This window comes from Macrobrachium rosenbergii, chromosome 56 (genome assembly GCF_040412425.1).
Source record: "Macrobrachium rosenbergii isolate ZJJX-2024 chromosome 56, ASM4041242v1, whole genome shotgun sequence".
Classification (NCBI taxonomy): Eukaryota; Metazoa; Arthropoda; class Malacostraca; order Decapoda; family Palaemonidae; genus Macrobrachium; species Macrobrachium rosenbergii.
The window spans coordinates 34,619,164-34,634,163 of NC_089796.1; the positions used below are offsets into that span (position 1 = coordinate 34,619,164).

Sequence of the window (15,000 nt, forward strand, 5' to 3'; positions counted from 1 at the left end):
TCATATATATATATATATATATATATATATATATATATATATATATATATATATATATATGTTATATATATATATTTCTCCTTGCATACAAAACAGCTGTGTTGAATGCTGAAGTTTTTGGCACAGAAGGCTCATCCATAGTTCAGCATTCAAATGTTGCATGTGGCAGTGACCTCTCTCTCTCTCTCTCTCTCTCTCTCTCTCTCTCTCTCTCTCTCTCTCTCTCTCTATATATATATATATATATATATATATATATATATATATATATATATATATATATATATATATATATATATATATATATATATATAAATATATAAATATATATATATATATATATATATATATATATATATATATATATATAAAGTTGTTTCTCCTAGCAAGCGGTGAATCCAGATATCAAGACAAATGCTGGACTATGGCTGTGCCTTTTGTGCCGATTTCCTCCTATCGGCGTTGATACATACCTAACAGAGGCACCGATAACCGAAAATCACTGAAAAGGCTTATCGTCACCCCGTCGAAACAGAATCCCACCGATAAACAAGTTAGTGTTTGTAAGGGAACTGATGAATTGCCCTGCTCAAGTAGTGAAAATGGAATATTTTCTTGCTGGGAATACATCCTGGAATCAACCCCCTTTTAGGAAAAACCACTTTACTAGTATCTATTCATGTCTATGTGTTTGTGCATACCAGAACCACCAACAAACATTGGTGACTCTCACACCTTTGCTGTATTAGAATTAAAAATTGAAAGTGTAGGTAGAAATACAATTAGTGGCCTTAGTCAGTCCATGGTATATGAATGGAGTAGCACTGGAAATGGTCCTGATGGAGGTAATCTAGTCTTGAAGTTTTAGCTCAAGTCCATTAAGTCATTTTTTTATTTAATGTTAATATTTCTCAATTATGCTGTTAGTAATTGAGTCTGTTTTTTTCAGTACGAAAATTACATGGAATGGTAAATAACAAGATTCCCTAGGAATGTCAAGTCACACTCCTCAAAAACAGATTCGCTAACCTCACTGAGTGCTCAGCCTTTAGCAGAAGTAGAAGTGTGGTTGCATTTGAAGCAATATAGCTATGGAATCCAAGGACTCAGACCTAGAAATGGAGGTGGACAGCACTGGGACATTTTCTCAGGAAGAAGAAGAAATAGTGTGTGATGAGAAATCACAACACGTGTGCAAAAAATATCTTTCAAAGAGTTGTGATGACAATAAAGTTAGTAGTCAGATTAATGATGGCAGTCCATATGAGGATTTAAGTGATTCATTTATGAAACTGTCTGTGCAGGATGAAAGTTCCTTTTCACTTGATGATCATGATAATAGGCAAGCCATTAACAGTAAGCCTTCATCTACGGTTACTTGCAGACAAGAGTGTACAGAAAAGCAACCAGTAGAACCATTTAACACTTATGGAATTGGTAATGGTTTTCATGATAACTGTACTATTATCAGCACCACAGAAGTTATTACAGAGTATTGTATCAAGTACAAGGGTAATAAATCCATACCTGCTCAAGGTAAAGCTGGTGATCCTAGGAGTGGCAATTGTGTTACGAGATCGCCAGATACATTAAGTAAAATTTTAACAGTACCTGAAGCTGAAAATGATAGCTTTAACACAGCTAGGACAGACAAAGATGAAAGAAAACATTTGGCAATGTATAGGAGTGGCAGGACAACTAACCTTGATGAGTGTATCCCACATAATGCAACGAGTAATGGAAGATGTTATGACCATGATCACATTCATTCATCTTCACCATTGAAGATAACAAATGAGGTTGGCAACATTTCTCCTCCTGGTTCATCTTTAGTGCTAAAGGAAATAGGCCATGTCATCAACAGTCCCCATAGTATTTCATCTACAACTATGACGGAGAAAGGCTATGGTACCCACAGTCTATATACTGACTCATTTCCAACTGTGAAGGAAAAAGCCCAGTGTGACGACAGTCTTGATACTCATTCATCTTCGACCTTGAAAAGTAAAGATTGTGGCGTCAACAGTTTCCCTTGTGAGCTGTCTTCATTACAGAACGAGGACAGTTGTTTAGTAAATGTTAAGTATGTTGATTCATCTTCAATAAAAGGATATGAAAAACAAAATCAATGTAGAAAAACAGTTTCTGGAAACAGAAAATTAAAATACAAAGAAGAGAAGGATGGTCAAGTTTATAAATCTAATCGATATGCTGAACAGATTGTAGAAGGGACAGTCATTGATAGTGATCAGGAGAAGAGGACTAAATTTTTTGAGGACTGTTGCCCGGAGAAGAATGTGCAAGATAAATGGAACCAACATTTCAAGAAAAATATTGAGCAAAGTAAGAACAGACATCTTCAGAAAAGTATAAAATCAGAAACTCTTAGTAAAAAACTCGACGACGACAGCTGCTGTGAACCAAGAGGAAAACAAGGACCTTACAGTGAATCTAGGGAAGTGGAAACTGAGAAAACTATGCAGAATGAGACTTTGGGGCTTAAAAAGTTTGAAAATGAAGGTCTTGGAAAATCAAATAGACAACATGGACACTACAACAAACATGAACAACTCCATCATTGTGAAGACGAACACCCACACACAGATGATGAAAAAATTCTCCAAAAACAAAAAAATGTCTATGGTGATGATAGGATAGTTAAGAAACCAGATTCATTAAAAATTAATGGGGCACTTGAAGATAAAAATAACTTGAAGGGTAATAATATCAAAGATACAGTTGAAGATGCTAGGTTTAATGAGGTGAAAATTTATAACAATAGCAGTAATATAGGCATGCGTGAAGTAGATGAGCAACTTGAATCTTCTTTGGATTCAGAGAAAGTACATCTTGAACCCATTCAAAAGGAAGAAATTCAAATGAAACAAGTTGGGCAGTCCAGTGAAGAACTTTGGAGCCGAAGGAAATGTCAAAGTGAAAAAGAATTGAAGCAAAGATTGTCTAACTTAGATAATGATCATAGAAAGGGATATGAAAGAAACTTCGGAGATGGAGAAAGTCATCACCAGAGAAGTAAAAGTATTCACAGACAGAGACAACAGTCATCATTTAGTGATTCAAGTAATGATGATGTTGATGAATGCCTCAATAAAGATAGAAATGGGGATAAACGGGATGACACCCAAAACTTTGGGTACAGAAAACTGTCGTGGGAATCTTACCGTGAGTATTAACTTGTTGTTTTATTTAGATAAAAAAGAACAAGTTCTCGAGTGTGTATGATGACTGTAGTATCTTCTAAAATCAGATTTTAAGAGTAAAGTAAGAACAAGAGATGCCAATTATAAGTAAAGGCAAAAAAAATAAAGAAAATGCTATTTAACAAACATTGAGTTATCAAAGATTGACTGTGTATTCATAAAGTAAATTACAGATTTTCTTTTACCGAGAATTATTGTTCAAGACATTATGTTCTTCAAAAAATGTAAGTTGACCCAAGAGTGAATCAAGAGAGTAAAATTGCGATTTTAGATAGTCCTCCTGAGTTTCTTAATTTTCGTGCCTTTTGCACATTTTTCGTTTTGTTTTATAAATGGCACCAAGTCACTGATAGATATAGGGTCAAGTATGTTACTCTGAGTGAATTACAAAATATTGAAGGCTTTCATGATATAGCTGTAGTGTAAATGATAATTAAATTTATTTTCTTCTGTATGCTGCTAATTTTTTTCATAAACCTGTGCTCTGCTGATTTCAAGTAATTTATTCCAACAGTTAAAATGAATCGCTATGTAAGTGAGTGGGATCAGGACTGTTTGGACCCATTTGAACAAACTTTGGCTCGCTGGACATATAGGGGTCGGCAAAAGAAGGTTAGTTTAATACTCTAATCATTTTGATGGTATACCGAATCTCTTAAAGTATAGGCATTGTTGATAGGATGCTCTTTCCTCACTCGAGTAGAGGGTAGGTACACTGTAAATGAAACTAAAGGTTCTTTACTGCATTCCTTAGGTCCTGGCTGTGTTGCTCTCTGCCTTACACTCGTCCTCCATTAACTCTGCTTTCTTTCCACCAAGCTGTCACAATACTTGAACTGTACCTAGCTTCAAGTATCACTTGTTCTAGGAAATGAAGTTTTTGGTGACATAAAAACCACAAATAACTCACGGGGCTCTACAACTGTTGTGTTATATCCTCCGTCATCGAGTAGCGTGTATTAATTTCAAAGTCTTCTTAAAATTAAACTTAATTTACTTAGAGAAAACTGTGTTACACCTAGTTCTTAAGTTTTCCCAAGGCTGAATATTTATTGCAATCCTAGTAATTGCTACAATAATTATAGTCTATGGTGCCTCCAGAGTAGGACCTTATCAAATCAACATGTGTCATACTAAACTTCTATTGATTCTTATGATAAATTGTTAGTAGCGTTATTTCAAGATAAGGATGGCATTATTTAGTCATATATTATCAGTTGTTTTCTATGTAATGTACATTTGTGATTTGCACTTCATGTTCGTTAGTATCTTTGATGTTGCATAGATGTTAAGCATCACTAAAACTAGATTGGAGGGAGAGCATTATTTTTCTGATCTTCGCAGTCTTGAACTTTATCCAATGTTAATTCAGTAATGAATGCAAGTACAGTGGACAGCTATGAGCTTTGTCAGAGTGTTGTAAAATACTGTAACTGACAGCAACAGATGCGATTTAAATAAGTTAATAATAACAGTATCCAGCCCAGAAGACAAGTATATACTAATTACAAGAGCTTTCTTCTTCTGTCTAGAAGTTCTACAGAGATTTTGACCCATATGCCCATCACGACAGTGGTGAGATTAGAGGTTGGAATGAAGGTGAATTTGTGTTCATCGGAGAGGCTCTGAAAGGTAGCAATGGTAGGTTTCAGATCTTCCAGTTATATGTAAATGATTAAACTTGATTATTTAGGAATTGAAAAATTCATCTACTGTATATGGTCATTCATAACTGTATGTATTTACTGTAGAAAGCTGATGGTTGCAGGCTTCTCTTAACTCTCATATTTTCAATGTATGCAGAAAGAGTAGATGTCTATCCAGAATCATCTTATCATAAAAGGGAAGGTGAACTCACCCCTGCAGGAGGGGCCATACGCAAAACCTACTTGGTGAGTATGGACGATAGGGTAACCCGAGTTTATACAAAATTAGAGATGTGATGACTTCTTATGTTTAATTTGTTGTGGTGACTCATGTCTCAAATGACTTCTTTAATGAAAACTGGCAATATACTGTCATTCTTTCTTAAATATGGCAATTTCCAAACACCTCTATATCTAGTGCTTACAGAATGCTAATAGTAATGCTTTATTATAACATTGAGGGGATGTTCATTGTAGATTACAGTTGAATGATGTAATTTTTACGATTTTTTGAGATGGCACTGAAATACTTTGCTTTCTGATATAACAAAGCCTTAAATGTTAAGAAAGGAAGATAATTATTAATCACGGGAAAAGCCAATATGTAGAGTAATTTCCTAGGAATGACTTGTAATTCAAATTGCATTGTAGAATACAATCTATATATATCTATCTATATATATATATATATATATATATATATATATATATATATATATATATATATATATATATATATATATATATATATATATATATTTCTTTCTTTATACTACACACACCTCCAGCTCCTGGAGCAACAGCTTGAAGAACAACCCAAAGGGGCCAGGGAACGGCACTACAGTATTCATATAGCATTTTATTACAATAGGCTTACGTTTCACAACTCATCTTAGTTGCATTTTCATGACTGGAAACAGCGAAGGTGTTAATCAGTACAATGATGCAACTAGACTTGCAATAAAACACTTGGAATAAAATTACTAAAAAGTTCACCAAGTGAACAAGAAAAAGGTTTGGAACAACCTTCCTAAAAGTAGCTAGAAACAGACTATTGGCATTGAGTATAGATTACAAAATAAATAAAAATGTATATTATACATTGAGAAGAAAAAACTTAACAAGACGATCAGGCATACATTTGTGTGGAAGATATGTGGGAGTTTAAAGGTGGAAGTGTTAAATTGATAATTGTGGATTCCATTCTAGTTAAGTAATTTTCTTTCTGCCCCTGTGGTATTATCGAAAAGTGTTTATTTTCTATAAAATTCTTACACATTTTTATGTGATTCCTAAATTTAGATGCTCAGGAGCAGACCACCTACTCCCAGTTCTAAAGCCGGTTCCTCTGTGAGCATCAATGCACACTCACAATAGTCTTTTAGTACATCCCAAATAGATCCCCTGACTACATCTGGGCCTCTTCTATATAACGTAAGATGTAAGTAAAGGACTCAGTTTGTCTTTAAATGTGAAAAGAAAGCCAATTGTTGAAGTTTTTTTCAGAATGAGTTTGAGGTTAAGGGCCAGTAATTCTTTTTTGAATGATATTTAGAAATTTGTTTCTGAAAGAGTCATCATCTACACGGGAATGAAGGGTACAAATTAATTTTGGAACAGTGTGATATATAGTAGTTGGCATCATCTTTTTATGCAACCTATTATTCAACAATTTCAAAAATAGTTTCGATGGAAAACAGTTGCTTCTGAAATAATCAATCAGGTTTGTAATTTCTTCAAGAAAAGTCAGCCAGTTAAGAGGAAAGAGTAAAAGCCCCGTGGAGGAAAGTCAAAATAGAATTTAATTCAGAATGAAAATAACAAGAGCTATAAAGATTCAAACCCAGACCCGTAAACGTACCTTTACGGTATATGCCAGTGCAGAATCCTGCAGCGTTCAAGCAAGAATGTCCAAACATGGAAAATTGCTTTTAGAGTCTTTTTCTGGCATATTTATCATGTTAGGGTGTTGGGTATTAACAAAGTCAAAATAGGGTCTGCATTAAAATCTCGTCTAAATAAAACAAATATATCTTCCACGTAACATTCATAAAATAAAGGGAGGAAGGACGGGGGCCCAGATGGCCATTATGCGGTCTTCCAGGACGTTCATAAAAATGTTGGCGAACGTGGGTCCTAAAGGAATTCCCATTGGCGTGGCTTCCACCTGTTTATCAGCTGGAAGTTGAAAAATTATAGGTACAGTCATTAAAAAGTTGTTTGTATTGCTGTGGATACTTCATAGCAAAAAATCTTATCATCAGCAACAAAAAGACAAATGGGTAAAGGGAAAGTATCACTAAATAAAAAATCAGGGTCCGAATTATCTCAGCCCAAAAGCTAGAATGCATGCCTTGAATGTTCCAGTGGGCACTGACTAATCCAGTTATGAAAAAGAGGCTTGTGGCATGTGAGTTCTGATTTTGTGAGATATGTTGCAGCTGTTGTAGCATTTGGACGGTGAATGATTCTTCTTGTTGAAGGGCTATTCAATGTTTTTATGCAGAAGGCTACAAATAGGGAGGGTTACCCAAGGATGCCTTCACAATAAGAAATTTATGACTCGGGTAAAAGTTCTCTGTTGAGATGCAGTCCAAAAAGGTCTCTGAAATGCCTTTTCATAATGCCAGCTTGCAGGTGATAGGTGAGACATAATTGCAGACGACAGTACTCGTCATCATGATATATTTACGTGTGTGCTTGGAGCTTGTGTGCCAGGTTTTCTCTTTGTTGGTCAGCTGGTCAAGGGGAATGTTGTTTTTCAGGATGCATTTTCTTGTCTTTTGTTATTGCATGCACGCAACATTATTATCTGTGATTTCTTCGATCATTCATTAATCAGTATGCCTTGGACATTGATTTATATAAAAGGGAGTCAGTGTCATTGATGATGAATCCTCTTCATACTAAAAGGAAAACTCTCAAAAATCCTCTACGTGAAGAACTTTTCGTTCTCCCAATGCTAGAATATCTTCTGCAGTCCCTGGTCACAACCCAAATGAGGATTGTAGCATACACACACACACACACACACACACACACACACACATATATATATATATATATATATATATATATATATATATATATATATATATATATATATATATATATATATATATAATGTATGTGTACAGTATACTGTATATATATATATATATATATATATATATATATATATATATATATATATATACATATACAGTATATATGTATACAGATGTGTGTGTATGTATGTATGTATATAATTAAGCCATTCGATTCTCTATCACTGTAGCTAAATTGATGACATGTTCAGGCTGGTTCAGATTCAGTACACCTACAGCAGGGAACCTGGTGACTAACGCGGTAGCAGCATATACCGTTTATTTCTCACTCATAGTATCCTTGCTGTATATAAGTCATTACTACTATTCCTAATGCTATCAGATAATAATAATAATAATAATAATAATAATAATAATAATAATAATAATAATAATAATAATGCTTTACATGAAAATTACTCTACCTGGGAATAACTTACAACCAAGGGGAACTATAACTCATGAATGCATCTACCCTGGCAAGAGACAGCGAGTGATCAAAGTTTAATAATTATCGTTGTATTCGAACCAAAGGCCCAGGTTCGAATCCTGGCTGGGCCACTTGCTTTGATCAATTATAATTCCCTTGGGAGTAGGTTATTCCCTAGGCAAGGCGAATTTGGCATTTTGTGAGTATAAAAGATATGTGTATATGTTGTCCAAGTAATATAAACTTTCCAGTCAGCAAACATGATGGAGATGGTTTGATATCAAGTTTAAGATTTTATAATAGGTGACTTATGAGGCACAAGTGTTTTTTATACATTGTTATTGTTGCTAATTTGAGTCCTTTCCAGAGAGATGAACAACGAATTCCTCAAAGAAGCAAAAGCGATACAGAAAGTGACTTGGAATATGGGAGTTCTACAGGTAGGGTGTTTTCCATTAATCCACAAATATCTTAAAAAATGTGTCCATTTTTTTTTTAAGAGGAAAATACGTTTTCTTATATACAAGGATGAATTGCATTAGTTGACACGTGGTCGGAGAGATGAATTCTTGCTATTGAAAACATGCAATTTTAAGACCCGTACCTTCGAAATGGCTTTGAAAGCTGAAGTTTCAATTCCATTTCAGAGTCCAGCAGAAGAGCAATCTATGGACTGCTTACTGAAGATGAGTCAGAATCATGTGATGAACCTGAGGTAAACTTTATGCCTTTCACTTTTTTGTTAACCATAGTAGCAGTGCTGTAGAGGTATTGTTATTAATAGCAATAGTAGTATTAATTTTCTGAATAATAAACCAATTATTTCTAGCACCATTGTGGTTGTCATAAAATATTCCCAGTCAAGCCTTTTCCGAAGGAATAAGAATAAAAGGAGTTTGGAAGGTCTCAGCCCACAGTCCAATTCATTCTCTTTTGTCTTTGCACGCACAGTTTGTCCTCAGACTTCACCAAAGGTGTGAACTATCTCTTTAATTTTACTCTTCTCATCATTTCATCAATCTGATGTGTGTTTTAGTGCCCTCTGAGTGTGCATTTTTGTTTTTAGCATTGAACTGAAGGAATTTATATGCAGCACAAGAATTTCCTTTTTAGGTCATTATCGTCAGGCTATCTTTTTTTCTGTTTAAGTTTAATCAGATTTTTGTTTGGTCGTGGCAGTGCTTGTTTGCTTATTTAGTAACCATAGGCCATTGATAGGATGCGTATTATTGGTTTGTTTACTCACTGTATTTCTAAGATTATTTGCAGTTTAAATGTTAAAACTTTAAGTTCAGGGCTGGATGTACAGTAATGTATCATATATATGTTCCAGTTCACCAACCTTAATATGTTACATTCATCTTACCCCATGCAAGTGTGTTTGCTTGACCATATTTGCTTCTCGTGTCGGCTGCTCTGAGAATCCATTAAAGGGTTATGGAGAAGGAAGTGTTATAAAAGAAAATGCATATGCCTGACTTTCCTAGGCCTCTAATTTGTCAAGTGTCAATTTCCTATGTACAGAGGGATCTGAGCCAATCTCACTTTCTGTGCAAAGTTCACAGTCACCACAGCAGCACTCTGTGTCTAATGATGTACCTTGCATACATGGCTCTTATGCAGACATATCGTGTTAGCTCTTATCAGCTGTGCACTACTATTCCTTTTATTCACCAAGCTACCAATCAAAATCCCATAAATCTTCCAAGCAGATCAACCCAAACATAATATTTTACTCTAGAAGCAGTGAATAATGTAACAACGATGAAAGATATGTGAGATTGTATTTCCCTCAATATGTTTGAGCCAGGAAACATTATCACTTCAAAAGAGTAGAGAGCAATTTTTTGCTGCAGACCAGCCAGTCTAAATATTAATGGAAGCAGAAGTGCATGAGAAGCTGCACTGTCAGTACTGAACTGAGTCATTTTGTGGTCTTCTTAAGGAGCAGACTCATTCTTGAGAATTTATTTTGTCGTCAGAACAATCAAATTATTTTTATTGGATAGTTAAGATGCTCATTGAAAAGAATGAAGATGCTTTTAGCCGACCAAGAGCCATTCACTTCTATGATTATCATGTCTCTCTCTTCTACAAAAGGTGTAGGCAGCTCATCCCAAATATTTGAGACATACATATTATAAATGTCGGAACTGTTCGGTCTCAGAGGATCAGAACGACTGATCTTCTAAGGACCAGAGCCTTTGATTTTATAAAGACCCAAGCTGTTGAACAGCCTGCTTAGGATCAAAACTGCTCTTGCTAAGGATCCAAGACACTCTTCAGGACACTCTTCTGTAAAATACAAAAACCCATGTCACTCATAAATTTCATATTTAAGCTGTCCATTTATAAGGACCTGAGCCAATCATCAGTTTCAAGTCCATGCTGTTAACTTTCTGAGAATCTGAGTCAGTCAGCTGCAAAGAATCTGAGCCACTCATCAGCTTCAGACCTGAACTGTTTTCTTTTAAAAGAACCAAGCTGTTCATTAGTTGCAGACTCCTGCTTCTTACATTTTCTAATGATATGAGCTGTTTCATCTACATACCTGTGTCTAAGGAAGGACATGAACCACTCACCTTCCAACTACTAGAGCCTCTCAACTGAAGTGTCAGAGCCCCTGATCCATGAAAGACAGAACCTATATTCTTCAGAATATGGAAGTCAATCTCTGGTAGTAAAACCAAGCCAGTCCTAGGTAAGAGATATAATTAAGCCTGCCAGTGTTTCTAGAACCTCATGACCGCTTGCATAGATTTGGGCGTGAGGCAAAAGGACTGAATTTTCTTGCAATTTTATCTTGAGATTGCTGATATAATTTTTGAACTTTCATAAAAGAAAAATATCCACATTACTTGAGCTCAAGGCGATACTTACTACTCTGAATAGACAGCCTCTCTTTAATCCATATATTTCTTCAGATTGAGTAGACAGCCTTACTTGAATTCATACATTTCTTAAGACCGAAAGAATCCCCAAGAGACTTTTTTTAACAGATTTGTACAAGGTCTTTTACTAGAAGCCTTTGAGTCCTCAAATGGTTCACTAGCTAAGCAGGATAAGGCTACTTTTAGTGAAATACTAAACTTGTGTAGTATTTTCAACCAGGAAAAGTACTACATATACCAAAGAAGGTATTCACTTATGTGAACAGAAGAAAATTAGACTGTTCTGCTAGCAGAACGAAATAGATGCCCTTTTAACATTTTGACCTTTCATTCACTAAAGCTGCTATATGGTTTATCTGGTGTTACACAGAGACTATCAAGCACAAGGTCATTTAGAAGCTACAATAGGTTATGTTGACCCCTCTGCTGTTTCTTCTCCTAGTCTGGAGGCTCAGAAGATATTCTAGACTTTCTAACTAGCCTCTCAGCTGACCTCCCTCAGTTATTGAGTTTTTGTCTTGAGATGTTTCACTACAGAATTGTCCTCAACTGTCTCTACCAAGTATATTTATCAGCTTAATTTTAAATGTAATATAGATTCTGTTGTAAGAATTTTGAATTTATACAAACAGCCCCCAGGGGTGTACAAGGGTTTGTAAGTTTTATAATTTGAGCCAGCCAGATCAAGGACATCTCATTATAGCAATCAGGTAGGTTCAGTTCTCCATGCCAATATTTATATTTGCAACTGTGAGTTTTGTTTATTACATATATTTTTTTATAACTACGGTATAAAGTGAAATACCAGAAAACTCTTAATCTGAACCCGTGACTTATGCTTAATTATCCTCCTCTCTGCCCAACTTTTCAGTAGTCAGAGGCGTATGACACAAAGACTGAGGTGGGTTGTCATAAGAGGCCCAATGGAACTTGCTGAGCATGTGTAATACCTGTTAGAGCTAGCACTGTTCTTAGTTTTACCATTCTTATTCTTTTGCTTTCAGAGACGGTTTCAGACAAAATTTCACGATAAATTGTGGGTTCTTATAAAAATATTAATTTTGTAATTTTGGAACATGGTAATCTGAGAAAGAATTTTGTAATTTATAACCTGGAAGTAAAATAACAAAGAGAAAACTTTTTACAGTTATGTATTGCGAGCAATAAAGTGAGTTGCGCATTTTAATTCTATTATAATATTCTCTCTCTCTCTCTCTCTCTCTCTCTCTCTCTCTCTCTCTCTCTCTCTCTCTCTCTCTCTCTAACAACTGGCTCTATAGCTGTACAATATGCATCATAGACTACGTAAACCTTTGAAGAACTTGACCATTATAGTGTTTTAATGCTTAGTCTGTCTTTCCTCATAGGATAATTTCTGTAGCGGACGAACAGGATTGCAGCACCAAAACCGGTACACAGAGTATAGTTCGGTTTTGACGGGAAAATCATCTGACAATGCAAAACCAGCAGAGTCTGAGGATAACAGTGGTGTTCCATCCTCCTTAGTGAAGTATCTGAGTCGGTGTAAAAATTTCTCATCAGATATTGGAAAACTTTTAAGTAAATTTAGTTTGTTTGAGAATGTCAAGAAATTGGTTTTAGAACAGCCAGATGTTTTTACTGTCAGTGGCAGTGTTGTTGAGTTAAGACCTAAGATATCTCTCTGTGAAGAGTTCTTGTCCTCTGAAGGATGCCAGAATAAGTTATCTTGCACCAAACTTCATATATGTGAAGTATTTATGGTTAATATGTGTAGTGATTCTAATTGTAGCTATGGCCATAATGTATGCACAACTCACAACAAAAGGGTTTTGCAGTCCTTTTGGATGGAGAAATTGGAAGCTTCAGCAATCATCGATGTGTTACGTTTAACTCTGCTAGGGACTGTAAACGTTCAGCCTTTAGATATATGTTGTAATTATAACTTCAGTACTTGTCAAAATGATAATTGTAAAGATTTACATATTTGCCTTGACTATGTAGGAGGCCTCGGTTCCTGTGTGCGACCATCGTGTCCACTCAACCATGATATTCAGAGTCAGAATTGCATGGAAATATTATGTTCTCAAGGCATTGATATCACTCACCTCAGAGAAGAGGAACAACTTCTTGCGGTCATTCAAGAAAGCATCAAGATCACCCAGTTAGTTCAGGGTTATGGGTCACAAGGTGAAATGCAGAACATTTTTGAGCCTGGCAGCCAACGGCTACAGTCTTTACCGAATTCTAAAACGTGCCCAAATCAAAAACAAAAACTGAATGGTACAACGTCATCAAAGCCATTGCACACTACCGGAAACTCCTCAAAACCACTGGCAGCTAACAAAAATTCTAAGGGTGTCGAGTATTCAGAACATGCCGCCAAAAACCCTTCAGATAAAATTACTTCTAGTTCCTCAAATCAGGGTAATTCCTCTAAGGGTTCCTCAGTGGCTTGCAAATCTCTTGAAAAATATTCTGAAACAGAAAACATGAGTAAGAATTCTCCCTTTACATATATTACCTCAGTAATTAATAAAAAAATTCCTGGTATTTTTTCTCCAGTGTACAAAGGAAATGATAAAAATCAGAAAGTTGGAACCAGATTTTCAACAGTATGGTCTCACTATCCTTATGGTGATGTAGAAGTAGAGGAAATTTGTTATTATTCCGTGAACGGAGTTTGCAATTTTGAGTCAAGTGGTTGTCAAAGATTGCATGCTCCTATGGAGTTTCACTGGCAAATGAAGGTCAGTAAAAATGTCAGCTGGATAAATTTGCAACTTCATCAAGTCTTTCATTTGGAGCAAAATTACACAGATCCAAGCACAGACGTAACAGAACTTCCGCCACCCCGTGAAAAGGAATTTCCTGAAATTGTTCACCAGATATTGAAAGATGGTAAACATTTTGCAAATTTAAAAGAATTAAAACTGGTCAATGCAATCACGTCTGATGTATACAAGTTACGTCGGCTTTGCATGCACGCTAAGGATAAAAAGTCTAGTATTAATCAGTTCCTTTGGTACTGCAAAGATATTACAGATAAGTGGATTCTGTATGGGAATGTAGAATCCTCAGGAAACCCTCTTTCAGCAGCAAAAATAAAATCCCAAGATATTGAAAATATATATCTGAGTGGTGAGCGGAAATTCCATTTCAAGAACATTAATGAAACAGTGAGTTACACTTTAGATTTTGGAAAGATGTTGCAGGTGAACAGGACTACAGGTAAGAAGCTAGAAGTAAGGAGGCGCCCTAGACCCCAGATGTTAAATTCCAGTTGAAGGTCGGTTGTCGCTGATAAACTTCGGTGTGAGTTAGTGTTTGCGAGACTAAGAGGAGCAATAAAAAAAAAAAAAAAAGTGCCGTCAGTAGGGGCTGGTTTGCAGACCTTACTGTGCTACAGCACCAGAAGGGTGACACTACAGTAACTATAAAAAAAAATATATATATATTGTGCAGTTTCAGTGTACTTTTTTTTATACAAATATCCCACTAATTGTTGATGACAAAATGTTATTCTGTAAAGCAAGCTTACACGTAGTGCATCAAGGTATTATACATTTAAGGTTAAAATTACAGTTATTCACTCTCCGAGCTTTCTTATGTGATCCTGTTGGAGATGTCGTTATTTCCCAATTACAAAAATTCTTCAGATAAGATGGTTTCATGTTAAGATGACGTTGAGCGCTGGTACTGGGAGCGCAGCTTTGAAGGGCAGGATTTTTTTTTTTTTTTTTTTGC

The 15,000-nt window shown here is 35.5% G+C and overlaps 1 protein-coding gene across 5 annotated transcripts in view; it reads left to right on the plus strand.

Moving 5' to 3' along the window:
* Positions 1 to 14,700, plus strand: part of LOC136836295 (uncharacterized) — a 47,361-nt gene extending 32,661 nt beyond the window's left edge. For 3 of the 5 annotated variants that reach the window (XM_067100371.1, XM_067100374.1, XM_067100373.1), the window contains exons 2-8: positions 950 to 3,183; positions 3,736 to 3,833; positions 4,754 to 4,862; positions 5,025 to 5,113; positions 8,751 to 8,823; positions 9,031 to 9,098; positions 12,642 to 14,700. In XM_067100371.1, coding sequence (XP_066956472.1) covers positions 1,092 to 3,183; positions 3,736 to 3,833; positions 4,754 to 4,862; positions 5,025 to 5,113; positions 8,751 to 8,823; positions 9,031 to 9,098; positions 12,642 to 14,540 — 4,428 coding nt within the window. In that variant the 5' untranslated portion in view covers positions 950 to 1,091 and the 3' untranslated portion in view covers positions 14,541 to 14,700. Of the gene's footprint in view, positions 1 to 386; positions 554 to 949; positions 3,184 to 3,735; positions 3,834 to 4,753; positions 4,863 to 5,024; positions 5,114 to 8,750; positions 8,824 to 9,030; positions 9,099 to 12,641 lie in introns of all 5 variants that reach the window. The other 2 variants (XM_067100372.1, XM_067100375.1) reach the window with 2 other exon arrangements.
* The last annotated feature ends 300 nt before the right edge of the window (positions 14,701 to 15,000 follow it).